The sequence below is a fragment of the Dasypus novemcinctus genome, chromosome 12 (genome assembly GCF_030445035.2).
Source record: "Dasypus novemcinctus isolate mDasNov1 chromosome 12, mDasNov1.1.hap2, whole genome shotgun sequence".
Classification (NCBI taxonomy): domain Eukaryota; kingdom Metazoa; phylum Chordata; class Mammalia; order Cingulata; family Dasypodidae; genus Dasypus; species Dasypus novemcinctus.
Window position 1 is genome coordinate 100,802,732 of NC_080684.1, and position 19,261 is coordinate 100,821,992.

General features: G+C 36.8%; 1 protein-coding gene across 3 annotated transcripts in view; it reads right to left on the minus strand.

Annotated features, from left to right (window-relative positions):
* SLC25A17 (solute carrier family 25 member 17) overlaps nt 1–19,261 on the minus strand; it is a 114,708-nt gene that overhangs the window by 83,912 nt on the left and 11,535 nt on the right. For all 3 annotated transcript variants that reach the window (XM_058309176.2, XM_058309178.2, XM_004484167.3), the window contains exons 2-4: nt 14,297–14,357; nt 12,179–12,245; nt 10,441–10,592 (exon numbers count right to left, since the gene is read on the minus strand). In XM_058309176.2, the coding sequence (XP_058165159.1) occupies nt 10,441–10,592; nt 12,179–12,245; nt 14,297–14,357 (280 nt within the window). The remainder of the gene's footprint in view (nt 1–10,440; nt 10,593–12,178; nt 12,246–14,296; nt 14,358–19,261) is intronic.

A 19,261-nucleotide genomic window follows, 5' to 3' on the forward strand; every position in this document is an offset into this window, starting at 1 on the left:
CATCCAGACAATATAGTCAGGGCAGATAGCTCAGGAATTTGGCTCCTTGCCAGTGGGCCCTAATCCAGTATTTATGCACCCAGGATGACAGAGTTAGACTCAGGAGTGGTTTCCCTATGCATTACTCTTCTGTCCTTCGATTTGAACCTATAATTAGTACTAGAGTTGGTAGGTGTACATCTAAGAGACTTAAATCTTTGGGCTGTCTATGTGCCAGCTGAGCCCTGAATCTCAACGGAGTTGCAACACCGACTCTCCAGTTCAATGGACCCACCCAGACAACTAACAGGGAGAAAATGATGGATAAACAACACACCAAGGACCAAGAGTGTCTACAACTGCAAGCAAGAGAGTCCCATCCATTGGATGTATGGGATCGAAACCCCCCCTCAATTAATGGTGGAGTGGGCATCACCATTCCCGAGTCCTCAGGTTTGGGGAAATGAACTATGGACTTAAAAAAAAAAGAACCGGAGAGGGGAGCAGATGTAGCTCAAGTGGTTGAGCACCTGCTTCCCATGTACAAGGTTCCAGGTTCGATCCTCAGTACCTCCTAAAAACAAACAAAAAAAACAACTCTTATTGGGGAGTGGATATAGCTCAGTGATTGGGCCCCTGCTTCCCATGTACGAGGTCCTGGGTGTTCAATCCCTGGTACCTCCTAAAAAAGAGAGAGAGAGAGAGACGAGACAAAGGGAAAGTAAATGTAGCCTTTTAAGCTTTATAGTTTCATTTCAAAGGTTTCACATACCAATGTTCCATTTATACCTTTGCCACTAACTGAATAGGAGACCTAAGACAAGATGTCTCTTTGTGCCTGGGTATAACACACGCCACTTTCATTAGAAGCAATTCAGAAGCCCTGTTGATAGCAAAATGGCTGGTAGCAGCATCTCTAGGCATGAAAAGCGTAATAAGTTTTCTCATTTGTATAATAGGAGACAGTCTATTTTCCATTTTATATAGTATTAAAAGTAGCAATTTTGATATAATTTTAGAACAATAAAAAATAGCTTTAGGGAAGTGGACATGGCTCAACCGATAGAGCATCTGTCTACCATATGGAGGGTCCAGGGTTCGATCCCCAGGGCTTCCTGACCCATGTGGTAAGCTGGCCCACACGCAGTGCTGCTGCCACGCAAGGAGTGCTGTGCCACTCAGGGGCGTCCCTGCATAGGGGTCCCCCACGTGCAAGGAGTGCACCCCGCAAAGGAGAGCCGCCTCACGTGAAAAAAGCGCAGCCTCCCCAGGAGTGGTGCCGCACACATGGAGAGCTGATGCAGCAAGATGACACAACAAAAAAGAGACACAGTTTCCCAGTGCCGCAGGATAATGCACACAGACACAGAAAAACACACAGCGAATGGACACAAGAGAGAGACAATGGGGGGAAAGGGGAGAGAAATAAATAAAATAAATCTTTAAAAAAAAAGCTTTAAAGAAGGGAAGTAGTTCATTAAGCACATGCAGAGTCCATGACTGTATCATATAAAACACACACAAATTCCAAGTCACACATAAGTAGCTCCTATGATTTTAAGTGAGTATGTGAAAGAAAATGGTGAAATTTCAAAAGTGCTTAAGGCTCAGAAGCTCACAAAAGGGTCCTCATCACTTAAGGAATTAGGATACACAGGCAGCAAGCAATAGTTATGAACCATCACAAAACACCTGAAACAACTCATAAGTATCACAATCCTTACAAGCTTAAGGATGGGTATCTTGGTCCCCCAAGGTTGCCTCAGAGTGGAACAATACCATGAGCCAGGTACTTCCTTTTTGAAAACACATGATCCCAATTTAACACCATCTTGAGACATTAAAATATTCCTCAACCATTCTGAAATGATTAAAAAAAATACCAGATAGAGATTTAACAAAGTGTCTGATACATAGTATATATTTTTAAATATTTGTTAAATAAATGAGCAAATGTATGAATGTACAAACTCAACAAACAAGCTCGTGTCAAGCTGTCCTGGTTCTAGTCATATTCTGAAGAATGAAGAGGCACAATACGTATAAAAATAAATCTTTTACTAAAACTCAAATGCCAACTGGCAAAAAAAAGTTCTGATGTAAAGAATCTCAAAACATACTATACAGAAAATTCAGCCTAACAAAGGATACACTTGACAGAACAACCAAGAGATTAAAATTTTTCATTTCTTGCTTACGGTTGCAAAAGTAAGATATTTTGCTACTTATCTCTTAGGACATGAGAACACATTTCTCAAGATAAAAAAAACAAGAAATTATTAAATTGTATTTGTTATATTGTTATTGATTCACGTATCACTAAGAAGTCGTCTTTAGTTAAGATAAAACACTTCATGCACTGTGATTTGTGACATTGATCATAATCTGAAAAATCCCTACTTAAAGATTCTCACTAGTCATATTTATAAAAAGTGCCAGTGCCCAAGTGACCAAGAGAGAAAGATATCAATACATGCCCATTTGCCTAGAATTTAAAATGATTTCCTATTCAATGTCATGTACACATCACTTAATACAGAAAAATCAGACTATAAAGTGATCCTGAGCCGTCTACTGCATTTTTTAAGAGGAAAAAGAAGAGAGGAGAGCTTGAAACCAGAGACTACAAGCTTCCTTGGATACTGTAGAAGAGCACAGTATACAAACTTTTCTGAATAAATAAAATAGGTTGCCCATTAGTTAGAAATCAAAATTACCTTATCTATTTAAGTGGGTGCACACAAAACACTTTTAAGAGGCAATGCAGCAAGACTGATATTTAACCATTATTTTAAACTCTGCTTTCGTATCTACATTAGTAATACAAGCTGAAAAGACTAAGAGGAAAACCTCAAGTACAAAATTGCACAACACTGGGAAACGGACTTTGGCCCAGTGGTTAGGGCGTCCGTCTACCATATGGGAGGTCCGCGGTTCAAACCCCGGGCCTCCTTGACCCGTGTGGAGCTGGCCATGTGCAGCGCTGATGCGCGCAAGGAGTGCCGTGCCACGCAAGGGTGTCCCCCGCGTGGGGGAGCCCCACGCACAAGGAGTGCGCCCGTGAGGAGAGCCGCCCAGCGTGAAAAGAAAGTGCAGCCTGCCCAGGAATGGCGCCGCCCACACTTCCCGTGCCGCTGACGACAACAGAAGCGGACAAAGAAACAAGACGCAGCAAATAGACACCAAGAACAGACAACCAGGGGAGGGGGGGAAATTAAATAAATAAATAAATCTTTAAAAAAAAAAAAAAAAAAAAAAATTGCACAACACTGGGAAAGGATTGTGGGAAGATAGCAGAGTAGGAAGCTCCAGGAATCAGTCCCTTCTTGGAAACAACTATTTAACTGGCAGGAAATGTCTGAAACAACTATTTTGAAACTCTGGAGTCCAGTGGAACACTGTGCAGCACCCATGGAAGAGCTGGAGTTAGAGGCTGATAAATTGTGATGAATGGTGCAGTGGTGACCATTCCCCATCCCTCAACTGTGTGGCAGGCAGCCATGGGAACTAAGTCTCAGCTCCTGATGTACCGTGCTGGTACAGGGTGACCTATAGAACCTGGCCCTCCAAAATCCAGGGGAGTGTGGTCTGACCACCAATTGCTGCTTTTGATCAGATACTTCAGTTGGCTAGGTGGTAGGCTCTGAGGGTGATCACTGTTCCAAATTCATCAGTGAAAAGCGGCAGAGAAGAATTAAAGAGTGTGAAGTTAAGGTTATTGATTTTTTATCTCCTTTGTAAATGTAGATATTTAGAGCTATAAATGTTTCTCTCAGTATTGCCTTTCTTTCTTTTTTTTTCCCCAGTTTTTAATTTATTTTATTTTAATGGATAATTAAATAAAACTAAGCATAGACTCCTCATCCCCATACCTCTTACACATCTATAAAACTGAAACATATTTACAAGTTAAACAAATGAAAATTCACAAAGCCAATGAAATTCAAATTCACAATAATCATTTCTTCATGAAATACATCACTCCTCACAATATGAACATGGTAATGATGACTACGGCTGTGTAGATTCTTTGGAGACTTCAACATGCCTATATCATATTGTGTCTAGTAGTGATTCAATTTTTTCCTACTCTTGCTCATACAAACTACTGTGAAATTTTCATTTAGGCTGTGTGCCATAATAACTTAACTTTCATCTGGCTCAAATGCATTCTTTGCATACTTAATATAACTCCCCTCCATTTTTTTCATTAACCCACATTTAAAATATCAAGACATTTAGTAAAATTGCATGACAACACTCATATTCCAAAGTATTCATCCAGAGGATACAGAATGAGATTGCATTATTTTAATAATCCTCATGGAAATGGAAAAACATAAAATAAAAATTTCTTATAGAGAACTTGCATCCTTACAAGAATATATCTTTGGAGGGCCAGGAGTCCATAGACCCCAGTCTGAAGCTCTTGGCATGTTATAATGGTTAATTATGCTAATTAACCTTGCGAAACAAAGGTTTCATGTTTTTGAGGCTGTTTGAAAATGTTAGGACACCCTTTAGCTAGATTTGGTTTTGTAATATGACCTATCACAATGTCAAAAGGCAATTTGATTTCCATTCTTTCCTCTGTCTAATTGAGGGTAGCTACCCTATAGATAAAGCCTTCTGTCCCTACCCTATGTCACAAATTCCCACAGCAATTTATCCTTGTGCTGTAACACATCATGAAAGTCTGAGTTATACAGATTTTCCATTTTTAAATGCAGTCCCCTTCTTTATGAGGATTTAATCATATAAAACATGTAAGCTGGGTCATGAGAATGAGAAACAGACTAAAATACGACTCAGCAATAACCCTCTCTTTGATAACTGAGAAATAAGCAGTTAAAACCATGTAGGTCCGACATCTTCTTCATTCAAAATGGATTTTCTTTCTCTGCAGTCAACTCACAATATCCTGGAATTAGACCCTGGGCCTCTCTCACCAGTCCTCTAGAAGTGCTCAAGCTTGGGGTTTTTATAAATATTGTTTATGGCAGCTACTTACCAGGTACAGGAAATGTACCAACCTGGGATAGGTGCATCTTATCCTGTTATATCAGGTGCTAATCCTCTAGTGATAGGTCACAACACATATCCAGAATTTAAAGTACATTGAAGAAACCATAGACCCTCCTTCAGGCAAAAACTGGTCCTTATTTGCAGGGCCAATTACTGAAGCATTTTTTTCTCAGCATCTAGTGGCAATAATGAGTAATGTGGACTGGATTTCTGGTACTAAATTTGTTTCTCTAAATCTGGAAATAAAAAAATGTCATGTCATGTCATGTCCTGTCCTTGTATGCAGAATTCTTCTAATTAGATTTGTACTTAGTATGTTTTATAAATTTGTGACATCTCTGTCACAAAAAATTGCCTTTCTTATATCCCATAAGTCTTGGTATGTTATGTTTTTGTTTTAATTTGTCTCAAGATATTTTCTAATTTCTTTGTGATTTCTTCTTTGACCCATTAGTTGTTTAATACTGTGGTGTTTAAGGTCCATATATATGTAAATTTTCCAGTTTCCTTCTATTATTGATTTCTAGCTTAATTCCATTGTGGTTAAGAAGATGCTTTGTATGTTTTCAATACTTTTAAATTTATTAAGATTTGATTTGTGGTCTAACATATGATCTATCCTAGAAAATGTTTTATGTGCACTTGAGAAGAATGTGTATTATGCTGTCATTGGGTTGATTGTTCTATATATGTCCATTAGGTTTAACTGGTTAACAGTTTTCTTCGAGCCCTCTGTTTCTTTTTTTTTTTATTTTTTTTAAAGATTTATTTTTATTTATTTAATTCCCCTCCCCTCCCCCGGTTGTCTGTTTTCTGTGTCTTTTTGCTGCGTCTTGTTTCTTGTTTCTTTGTCCGCTTCTGTTGTCGTCAGCGGCACGGGAAGTGTGGGCGGCGCCATTCCTGGGCAGGCTGCTCCCTCCTTCGCGCTGGGTGGCTCTCCTTATGGGTGCACTCCTTGCGCGTGGGGCTCCCCTACGCGGGGGACACCCTGCGTGGCGCGGCACTCCTTGCGCGCATCAGCACTGCGCATGGGCCAGCTCCACACGGGTCAAGGAGGCCCGGGGCTTGAACCGCGGACCTCCCATGTGGTAGACGGACGCCCTAACCACTGGGCCAAAGTCCGTTTCCCATCTGTTTCTTTATTGATCTTCTGTCTTGACGTTCTGTCAATTTTTGAAAGTCTCCAACTATTATAGTAGAATTATTTATTTCTCCATTCGAATCCATCAATTTTGCTTCTCTGTTGAGCAGCAAATATTTTGGGACTCTGTTGTTAGGGGAGGATATTTGTATAACTGTTATACCTTCTTGTTATATGGAACCTTTTATCAATATTTAGTGTATTAGGTCTTTGTGTCCTCTAACTGTTTTTGAATTAAAGTCTATTTTGTCTGGCAATAATATTGCTAGTTGGGCTTTCTTACTATTTCATGGAATAGTTTTCAATATCTAACGTGAATCTCTTGCAGACAGTGCATAGACAGATCATGTGTTTTTTTTTAATCCATTTGCCAATCTCTGTCTTTTCAATAGGGAAGTTTAATCTATTGACATTTAAGGTAATAACTGAAAAGGAAGGATTTACTTCTGCCATTTAGCTATTTGTTTTCTATATGTCTTGTATGTTTTGTATTCCTTAATTACTCCATTACTGTCTCTTTTTGTATTTAGGTGATTTTTGGTAGTATATCTTTTTGATTCCCTTCTTTCCTTTTCCTTGTATTTGTAAATTACTTTAACTTTATGACTACAATGGACATCTTGTAATCCATATTGAAGACAGTTGATTTAACATATCTGACTAATAGTTCCAGCATATGAGCTTCCTCAGGGATGGTTTCTGTCAAATTCTTTTTTTTACCAATGGGCCATATTTTCCTGTTTCTTAGTGTATTTTATGATTTTTTTAAGTTGAGAACTGTACATTCTAAATATATTATTGTAATTCTAAAAATCTAATTTTCCCTTTTCTTGGGAATGCTGAATTATATATTGTTGAATTACTTATACAATTTACTTTGCTCCCGAATAGGGAAAGGAGAGAAAAGAAAATAGAAAGAAAAAGTTGTATAGTTTCAAAGACTCTCTGCCACTTCTGCCTGAGCGGGGTTGAAACAATGGCTGCCCTCCCTGTGGGTCCCCCCAGCAATCAAAAGCAGCTGATCGGGGAGAGGATGTAGCTCTAGCAGTTGAGCTCCTGCCTACCACAAGGAAGTCTGTGGTTTGGTTCCCAGTACCTCCTAAAGAAGACAGTGACCTGGTGTGAAGGGCAGGCACGGCAAGCTGACACAACAAGATGATGCAACAAGAGACACAAGAAGAAAAACATGATGAGAGATGCAGCAAAGCAGGGAACAGAGGTTCCCCAGTGCCTCCTAGAGAAGAAGGACAAGAGAGTGAGTTGACACAATGGGCAAGCACACAGCAAGCTGACACAACAAGAGACAAAGGAGGAAGAACATAACGAGAGACACAAAGCAGGGAACGGAGGTGGCTTAAGTGATTAGGCACCTCCTTCCCACATTGGAAGCTCTGGGTTCAGTTCCTGGTGCCTCCTAAAGAAACAAAGAAGACAAACAGACACAGCAGGTGCAAACAATGAGGGGATGGGAAGAAATTAAAAAAAAAAAAAACAATCAAAAGTAGTGATCAGCAGTCAGACCACACACCCTCTGTTTTTGGAGGATTTAGTCCTTTCTGTCCACCCTGGTACCATGAAACCACACCAGAAATGCAGGCTGCAGTCCCTATAGCTGCCTGCTACACTGTTGGGAAGAACGGTGGGGAGTGGGATGGTGGTGGCTACATGGAAGGTGAAATTTACTGATATTTACTGTGGTTCACCAGATTCTTCATCCAGCTCTTCCATAGTTGTTGCAAGTATTCCACTAGACTCCAGAGTTTCAAAATAGTTGATTCACTTCCTGCTAGTTCAATAGCTGTTTTGGTGGAGGGACTAATTCCTGGAACTTCCTACTCCATCACCTTCCTACAGTCCTCTACCTCTATTTTTTTTTCAAGTAAACAAATCTCAAACTTGAATTCTTTGAATTGTGGCAATGTTTGAAAACTACTCTCTAGAAGCCACTTGGACAGAGCTCTTGGACAAGACTATGGAAAGTGGATTAGTGAGAAAGGCATTAGAGGCAAGGAGTTTAGACTAAAGCAGTGTTCCAGATGAGGGAAGATGAGAGACGTTAAGACTTGATTTTGAACAATGGCTATGGATATGGAGAAGAGGAAATGGATTCAAGAGCTATTTAGGAGACACACTGATGGTTATTGATGACCTAGTAGAAGTGGAGGGTAAGAGAGCATGAAGAGCATGAAGAGCCTATGATGATTCCCAGATTTCTATCTTCAATTATTTATTTACAAGTATTCATTAATTTCCACAGAGAATGAAAACCTGTGTATTTATTACATACTCTAAGTGAATACTGGTCCAAGTTAGAGTTAACCAAATTAAAATCAACCTAAGACTAGGATGAGAGTATTAAGAAGAAGAAAAGCTCAGAATCTAAACCAAACAATAGAATGATAGCCTTAACACAGATGGATAAGAGGATTTGTTGAACATGAATATTCATTGTCTGGTAACTGTTTTCCAATCAAACCATTTTAATTTCAAATGTACATTTACACTATTCATTTGTAGGCCCCAAAATCAGTATTTTTTTCCAAAGACTATGTCAAAAAGTGGTAATTCCCCAATCCCATAGATTGAAATGGATAAACCCCAAAAATCATAGGAAATAGATTATCCTCGTAGGGAGCCGTCTCTCACTCACTCTTGACACAAAACGCCATGATTCATTTGTGTCGCGCTCTAAGGCCGCCATTCCTTGGTTTCCTACTTACTCTTTCTTCTTCCCCTTTGTTCTCCTTCTCCCGCCACTGTTTCAGGCGACACGCTCCGATTGGGCACTCCCTAAAGCGCGCGAAAGTTTTTCCGTGGACGTTGCCAAACAATCATCTGCGCATGCTATGGCGCGAAAGCCAGAATCTAATTACCCAATCATTTACTGACACATACGTTGTCGTCAGTATGTGTCACTTCCTTCATCCCTTGACTATATCTACCCCTAACTAACCCTCAATAAACGAGACTTGATCAGAATCCTGTCTTGTCTCCATTCTTCGTGTCTCTTGTCCCCGTCTCTGTGTGGTCTGCTTTGTTTCTAGATTCCTCAAACTTGGTCGCCCTGGCCCGCAGGCAGGCCGGGTCATATCCTTCTTTCCTTCTCTTTAATAAGGCCCTGATTATTTAACTGGACAAATATTTTGCTCATTTGGCAAATACTTATTAAGCACCTTCTACAAGCTACGCACTGCTCAAAGCATTGGCAAAACAGCAATGGGAAAAATATGTACAAACACATACACATATATATTATACATATATGTATGTATATATATTAATATGTATTTATTATATGCATGTATTATATATATATTATTCACTTTTATAGATGCATTTATATATATATACACCTATTTTCATGTAGCTTTCATTCCACTGGGTAGAAACACACAATAACTAAATATTCACACCACCAGGATAATGGCTCCTTATCCTGAGATGAATTCTAAACTCTCAGATGACAGGAATCCAAAGCCTTCTAAGATGGGCTCAAACTCATCTCTCCAACATTATCATGCATATTCTTACACTGACCTCACTAACTAAATCACAGAATTAACTCTTCTAACACATTTTCATAATTCTCTACCATTTCCTCCAAATGGAAACTGTCCCCTACTTACCCATAAACACTACTGATTCTGAAAGGCCTACTTCAAGAGCCACTGCTTAGTGTAAGGAGATACCTCCCAGCCAAAAGTGACTTCTCTTCATCTTATGAACCCTCAAAGCATAAGAACTCTTAAGATACTAACTATACTGTGCTGCGCACTAAAATACCTTGGTCACACTTGACAAAATGCTTTCTCATTCGGGGTGGGCTTCATGGGTGTGTAACCTGTGCCATGCTTGGTTTAATGCTCTGGTATCATCATCTTGAAATTCTTCATAAGTTTTGAACAAAGGGCCCTGCATTTTCATTTTGCACAAATTCCCACAAACTATGAGTCAGTCCCGTTCACATTAAATATCTCAGTCCAAAAAAAAAAAAAGAAAGAAAAAAGAAAAGAAACATGTAAAGTAAGCAGGGGAAGGTATTACAGCCTTCTTCCCAGGCCCCCCTTCTCCTGCCCAAAAGAGATCTTAACTTCCATAAATTCTGGATATAGGTTGCTAAAACAGGGATAGCTGATCTTCCTCCCAGGATTAAAAAGATAAAAATAAGCCAAGTAAGTAAACCAATTTCATTCTTTGTAGTATTACTTTGTTCTAAAATAACCTCTTATAGGTTCTATGAACCCTAAGATAAATAGTAAAACATAAAAACACTTATATCCAGAAAACCTTGTTACCTGCAACAAATCCACCCACCAGATCCTTTCCAGTAGTAGAGTGTTGACCTTTGACCCAGACTTCTTTGAGGCTATTAAAAGTGTAGAAATAGACAAAATTGGAGCAGCAGAGACTGGAGATTACTGGAAACCATCCTCGATATGGTGCCAGGCTAGGGGAAAAACATAATAAGCAAAATAAAGGTCATGGACAAAAGTTATTAGAAATGGGAAGAGAAAGTCCTAAGAAATAGGAAAGGGTAATTATCACTCACATATTTTCACCATTTAGTCCTACACAATATTGGACTCCAAATTGTACAAATACCATATATTGTGAAGGATGACTAAATCAAGAAATATTTTCTAGTACCAATGACACCAAAGAAACAACATGAATTTAAAAATTGATTTTACTGATCACCTCTCAATTTCCATTAGTAACATTACTATGTAAACTGTTAAACAATTTTCCCATTGCTGTTAGTTAATATAGCATCATTTATGTTTTACTATAGGGCAGGATTATTTAACATGAAGTAAATACAGAAAATAAATGGGAGGGGGGGGATTGGGCATGTCATAAGGAACCAGACTGAAGGGGCTTCCCTGGCCAAACCTGGGGCAATATGAGCACCAACATAATTAAGTACAGTAATCAATTGTAAACTACAGAAAAAAACATGAATTTCTATATTTATACCTATAATAAATATATATTATATATATATATAAATATATTTTTATATAAAATACATATATTATATATATTTATATATATATTTATATATAAAATAGATATATAAATATATATAAATATATATAAAATATATATAAATATATATATAAAAATATAAATAAATAGGGAAAACAGTAGCATGCAAAGACAGGTAAATGTGGAAGGAATGTTGGTGTTGGAAAATCATCATTGTACAACTTCATGACACATTTAGGGGAAATTTTAATAAGGAGTAGGATATGTGCATTGTGTTAAAGAATCTCCTGACAGATTGCTAATTGTTCCAAGGGAGAAAGAAACAGTAATTATTTAGGTGCTAAATCAGATCTAAGAAGTCATAATTAACCAATGAAGGGCAAGTAGACAATATGTGGCTCCAGATATGATACCCTGAGAATACAATATCATCTTTACATTATTCTAGTCAAGAATGTACAACTGCAATTTAATCATGAAGAAACACGAGGCACACTTAAAATGAGGAATGTTCTTTTTAAAAAAAAAAAGGTGTGTGGGAAATGTATTCTTAAAAAATGTCAAGGTCACAGGAATGAAGAGTTTCGACATATATAACTTACCTTCAAATAATTCAGTAAAAATGGCGGAAAATATTAACAGTAGATGAATCTGGATAAAGCGTTCACTAGTGTTCTTTAGAATATTTTTATTTTTGTAACTTTATGTAAATTTGAAATTATTTCCACGTAAATAAAAAGAAAGTACATAATATGTATGACTATATTTAGTTCATTTAGAAATGAACTAAACAACTATTACCTCTTCCCGTTTATTATACATAAAACAAAGCATTGGTCTCATGGAAGACTTTACAATTAAGAATCAAAACGGGCAACCACAGATCTTGAAGAAACTGAAAACATTATGTACTTACAAGTCAAGCAACTACAAATTCACAACACTATAAGGCTTTGAGACAGATAGAAAGTGAATGTTTTCTAGGCACATGAATCTCCTAAAGAGCTGCTTTGTATAATAAAGATAAAATGAGGTAGTACTCACAGGCCTTCTTCTTTAATGATCTCCAAGAGCACCATGTGTGTAGTTTTGGACTTTCTTTTCTCATCAACTACAAGAACAAGGAGTATACATTTTTCACTGAATCCTTTGAGGATTACTAATTTCAGCATCATCAAATTTAATGAAAACCATTTACCATATTTGAGCAATTTCTCACCCTATTCTTCAAGCTCACGAGTTTGTCTTAGAACTTAATGATTCTTCTGTGTGACCATGTGGTGGCTTCCCAACTGGAGATTCTATGGGTTTCATCTGCTACTCATGAACCATAAAGTACTTTAATTCAATTTCTAATTTCCAAAGTAAAAGATGTAACAGGAGAAATTTTTCTTTATTTCAGAAGGCTTTCTGTTTTTTTTTCAAAGTAATAAAATATTTTCATTTTTATCTTAATGCCTTATAAAATACAGAAAAATACATTACAATCCTCCTTTTATAGATTAGGTTTATAAATTTTACCTTGCACTCTGTCTTCTAAAAAAGAAAGGTCTCAAAAGGACAAGAACTGTTTTTCCTAGCATTCTCACTAAAATCAAAAGCCACCTTAATTAGCTTAAAATTTCCTATTCCCACTTGAAAAACATTTTGAGAACATACAATTGTAGAAGCTAACCAATTTCCTAAGAATTAAAATTGATACCAATATTGCTTGTGGGATGGCTATAGAAGGCAATCTGGCAGTAACTATCAAAATTACAAACATATTTACCCTTTGTTCTAGCAATCCCACTTCTGGGAATTTATCCCATAGAACTTAGACTAATGAAGTAACAAACAAAGCTATTCTTATATCATTAGAAGTAATAGCAAAAGACAGGAAACAATCTAAGAATCTATAATAGAGTAAGAGTACTCTGTACCTATAAGAAAGGATGAGGAAGCTCCCCCTGTGTGATTCGGAAGTAATCAAAAACATACTGTCAAGTGAAAAATGCAGTTCAGAACAGTGTGTAAAGTATGCTTTATGTGTAAGAGAGGGAGAAAATTAAGAATATATATTCTTATCTGCTTGTAATTCCATAAAGAAACTCTACAAGGCTATTCGAGAAACTAATAAAAATATAATCTACAGGGGAGAGGAAGAGGGGTATATGGGTGTGAGACTTTACTGTATACTATTTTTATATATTTTGGTTTTTAGTAATGTGAAAGTACTACCTATCCAAAATTATTTCAATTAATTAAAAATAGTAGGGTGGGAATGGGTATAGCTCAGTGGCTGAGTGCATGCTTCGCATGTACGAGGTCCTGGGTTCAATTTCCAGACCTCCTAAAAAAATAAAATAGAAATGGTAGGCATGAGAGTTTTTCTTTTCTTCTTTTGTATTTAAAATAACAGCAAGCATTTACTGAGCACCTACTACGTGCCAGGCGATGCTTGAGGAAGCCGAAGGAAAAACAGATGAGGTACTTTGTTTGCCCTACTTAAAAATTTTTTTTATTGTGGTAAAACATATAATATATAACACAAAGTTTTCCATTTTAACCATTTTAAGTGTACAGTTCAGTGGTATTAATTACATTTACAATGTGCAGGAAAGGTTCTAACATAGAACTTATTTATTCAAAGGTAATCCTAACTCATCTCTACATACGTAAGTTCTGACATAAGCTTATAATTTCAAGTTAAATAATATTGAGGCAAAAACAAGCAAAAATTATAAGGAGTTGCATAGTCTTGTAAAGCTAAAAAGGCAAATTACTACTGCATATATAGACTAGCAATAAATAGGAAAATCCAAAATATTTCCTAATTTCCTTTCTCTTTTAAGCAAATCACCCTCTGCTTCCACTATTAACTCTCCATTTTGTGCCCCAAAACATCAATGTCTTATTTTAAAGAACTGTAATGATTCAAAATTATTAATGCAAGCCCGCTTAAATTCCCTCAGATTAGAAAAAGGCTAAGTAAGTCTAGGACTCATCTGTGAATGAGTTAATTACGAAAGAGCAATGATGACCAATATTTAAAAGTCAGTAAAATGGACAACAGTGGCTCTCTTAAGAAACAGACTGCTCTTATGTTAATTTACAATGTACTAGAGAAATATACTTGCTACCTGACACTAAATGATTAAACATAGAAGATAAAATACTCACCCTGAAGGCGAAGTCTAGCTGTATCCAAAGGAAAAAAAACCGTCATTGCTGTCATGCTTCCCTGTAAAGTTTTAAAATGATTTTAGCTATAACAGTATCATAAAAATAACAGGTCACAACTTTTAAATGAACAAAAATTCATTATTAACGAGTCAAATCAGATTTTCAGTAAGTAAATATATACAATATTTTGATCTATTGGGATTGTTATTGTCCGAAAGTCTATAGTCATATAATTAACCAAAAAAGTTATTTAAATTTCCAGAAGAAATCTTTTATTTATCCACTTGATACTAAAAAAGGAAATCTGTAGATCACTGGCAGTGACAAATTTAGGAGTTTGCAAGTTATGAAAACTGTCAAAGATATCAGGTAAATGAAGTTTCACCTTTTACAGGTCAGCTGCTGCTTTCATGCTCTCTCTGATATCCCCGGAAAACCAAATACCCAGTAATCAGAAACAGATACACATTACTATTTCCAATGCTTAACCAATATATTCACCCTAAAATGAAAGAATTTGCGAAAATCATACTGTTGTTTAAAATAGAGTTTTGTTGGTCTCTTGCTAGGAACAATCTCTTTGCTAAAAATCCTATAAAAAATCATCCAAGGTAACACAATGACAAACAAATATTACCAGGAGGAAAAAAGCAAACAACAAGTCTCTCCATTCATAAGATCCCATGACAGATAAAAATCACAAACATCTATTTTGGGATAAAATTATACACATTAATCCTCCAGTTGGATTTATGGTTCTAAATGCAAATGCAGGCTTACTGTTGTATATTTTCAGGCATAAGATCAATAATGCTTACATACAGTATTTTAATCATGATAACAATGAGAAATTAGATCAATATTTAATATTTTGAAGAGTTGCCACATTGTCTTCCAAAGTGGCTGCACCATTTTACAGTCCTACCAGGAATGTATGAAGGTTCCAATTATCCACTTTCTGGCCAAAACTTATTACTATCTATCTTTTTGATTACAGCCATCCTAGTGGGTGTGAAGTGATATCTCACTGTGGTTCAGATTTGCATTTCCCTGATGACTAATGATGTTGAGCATCTTTTCATGTGCTTATTGTCACTTTTTTTTAAAGATTTATTTTATTTTATTTATCCCCCCCACCTTGCCACTTGCTTGTTGTCTGCTCTCTGTGCCCATTCGCAGAGCGTTCTTCTGTGTCTACTTGTCTCCCTTTGTTGTGTCATCTTGTTGCGCCAGCTCTCCATGGGCGTGGGCCGTCTGGGCCAGCTTGCCTTCACAAGGAGGCCCTGGGACGCGAACCCAGGGCCTCCCATATGGTAGATGGGTGCCCAATCAGTTGAGCCATATCCACTTCCCTTATTGTCACTTTTATATCTTCACTAGAGAATGAAATCCCTTGTCCTTTTTATTTAGTTGAGTATTTGTCTATTATTAAGCTATAAGCATTCTTTATATATTCCAGAGAGTAGGCCCTTATCACATATGATTTGCAAATATTTTTCAACATTTTATTTTTAAATACTCTCAAACTTACAAGACAATTACAAAAACCAATATGCACTCAATATGAAGAACGCTAACCTATTCCTATTCCCTTAGATATCCAGATCTGCCATATTAACATTTTGCCACAATTCCCATATCCTTCCATCCATCTATCCATCAATCCATTTGTCTATTAACCCATTTTCTGAACACTTAAGTGTACGCCCCCTGAACATTTAATACTGCCATGTGCATATCCTAAGACCAAGGATATTTACTTATATAACCACCTAAAGTACAGTTATCCACTTCAAGAAATTTAACATTGATATAAAGCTACAGTATATATTCCAATTTTTTCATATGTCCCAATAATATCCTCTCAGATCTTTTCTCCTTCCTTATTAGATTCTGTCCAGGATCATGTTTTGTATTTTATTGTCACTGTCTCTTTATTTGCTCTTTCTTCTTCTTCTTTTTTTTTATTCTGGGAACACATATACAACATGAACTTTCCCATCTCAATCAATCCCAACCACTTATAAGTTTTATATCAATGTTAAATCATTTGCTTGGGATTGGGTGAGATGGGATTATTCACATTCACAATTGGTTTGCAAATATTTTTTCCCATTCTATGGCCTGTCTTCACTTTCTTGATAATATCCTTTGAAGCACAATAGTTTTTAATATTGATGAAATCTCATTTCTCTATTTTTTTTTGTTTTTTTGCTTATACTTTTGGTGTTACATCTAAGAACCCAAAGACATATAAGAGATTCTGAAGATTTACTCACTTATTTTTCTAAGAGTTTTAAACATTTTGCTCTTACATTTAAATCTTTCATCCATTTTGAGTTAATTTTCATGTATAGTGTAAGATAGGAGAGTCCAATTTAATTATTTTGCATGTTGATATCCAGTTGTCCCAGCACCATCTGTTGATGAGACTATTCTTGCCTTAATGATTTGTCTTGGCATCCTTGTTATGAAAATCACTTGATTGATTTTGAGGGGTTATCTTTGGACTCTAACTTCTATTCCATTGATTTCTCTTTATACCAGTTCCATGATCTTAATTTCTGTAGCTTTGTAGTAAGTTTTGAAATTGAGAAGTATGAACCATAAACTTTGTTCTTCTTTTTTCAAAACTGTTTTGCCTATTCTGGATACCTTCTATTTACACAGGAATTTTATGATCAGCTTGTCAATTCCTGCAGAAAAGGCAGCTCAGATTTTGATAGGGATATGTTGAATTGTAGATGAGCTGGGGGTGTATGCCATTTTCTTTTTTTAAGATTTACTATTTATTTCCCCCCCTTGCGGCTTGCTTGCTGTATGCTCTCTGTGTACATTGGCTGTACGCTCCTCTGTGTCTGCTTGTCTCCCTTTGTTGTGTCATCTTGCTGCACCAGCTCTCTACTGGCGCAGGCCATCAGTTCTCCGCGGGCACAGGCCATCAGCTCTCCATGGGTGCAGGTCATAAGCTCTCTGCAGGTGCAGGACAGGAGCCCAATCGATTGAGCCACAGCAGCTTCCCTGTACTGCCATTTTAACATTAAGTTTTTCAATCCAGGAACATGGATGTCTTTCTATTTATTTAAGTCTCCCTGAATTTCTCTTAACAATGACTTATAGTTTTCAAGGTACCCACAAGTTTGTTTTGTTTTTTTTGTTTGTTTTTTTCCCTGCTCTAAGATGTCTCCCTCATCTGTTTGCTCATTGTTTTTGCTCATTGCTTTGCGTTCAGTTGTTTTTGTTGTCTGCTTGTTTTTTCTTTAGGAGGCATAGGGAACTGAACCCAGGACCTCCCATGTGGGAGGCAGGCACTCAAATGCTTGAGCTACATCCCCTTCCTGCCCGTTTTTTTAATTTTGCTGTCTGCTTGTTGTTTGCTTGTTGTCTTGCTCATTGTCTGCCTGTTGTTTTTACTTGTTGTCTGCTTGTTTTTGCTCAATGTCTGCTCGCTGCTTGCTCATTGTCTTCTTTAGGGAACACTGGGAAGCAAACCCAGGATCTCCCATATGGGAGGCGGGTGCTCGATTGCTTGAGCCATATCCGCTCCCATATACAAGTTTAAATATGCACTATCCATTACATCACTGAGTTCTAAACACTTTCTAATTTCCATTACTGTTTCTTCTTTAAACCATATATCACTTAGAAATGTTTAATTTAAAAACATAATTTTTTAAGTTATCTTTTATTATTGGCTGCTAGCTTGATTGCAGTGTGGTTCAAGAATTCATTCTGTAGTGTTCTATACAATAAGCACATTCTCTTTTAATGGAAACATTAAGTTTATAATTTATTTGGATTTATAACTATGGTCTTATTATGTGCTCTTTGTCATATTTGGTCTATGTTTTTTGGTGTTTTTTTTTTTCAGGTGTTGGGGGCCAGGGATTGAACCCGGGACCATATATGTGGGAAGCCAGTGCTCAACCACTGAGCCACACTGGATCCCCTGAACTAGTTTTTTCATTTTGTTCTTTTTAGGAGACACTGGAAATTGAAACCGAGACCTCTCATGGGAAACTGCTTGAGCCACACCTTCTCTTCCTGCTTTCTTATTTGGCTGAAGTTATTTCTAATTCACTTGCTTACTTCTATTAGCCTGAAAGTGTTATATCTATTTCCTTTTACAGGTATCCTAGTAAATACAAACATACATTCCTAACTTATCAAGTCTAAAAATAGTCAATAGGCTTATCCTCTTCCTAAACAATATGAATTTAACTCCATTCCCTTCTTCCCAACTTCATGCTATTGTTGTCATATATTTAAAGAAAACTTCATTTATTTATTTTTATGGAAACATTTAATACAACACAAAACTTCCCATTTTAACATCTTTTAGGTATACAATTGACAGTTACATTCATGATGTTGTGCTAAATTCACTACTATCTATTACCTAATTTCCATTATCCCAAACAGAAACTCTACTGAATAAGCAATAATTCCCCATTCCCCACCCCCCACCCTAGTTCCCTGAAGTATCCTTTCTGTCTCTATGAATTTCCTTATTCTAGATATTTCATATAAGTCATACAGTATTTGTCCTTTTGTGTCTGACTTATTTCCTCAACATGTCTTCACAGTTCATTGTAGCATGTATCAGAACTTTATTCTTTTTATGGCTGATTATTCCATTGTGTGTGTATACCTGTGATGGTTAAGTTCAAGTGTCAATTTAGCCAGGTTATGGTGTTCAGCTGTTTGGTCAAGCTGTAAGGATATTTCATGGATTTCAAATAATCAATAAGTTGACTGCATATATAGCTGATTACATCTACAATCAACTTGAGAAGACCGACTTCAACAATCAGAGAAGTCTCACCCAATCAGTTGAAGGCCTTAAAAAAGAAGTAATGATTTCAACAGTCAAAAGGGAGAAATTCATCTTTTCTTCAGTCAGCCAGCTTCTCCTTGGGAATTCATCAAACACCTTTTTTGGATTTCCCAGTTTGTGGTCTA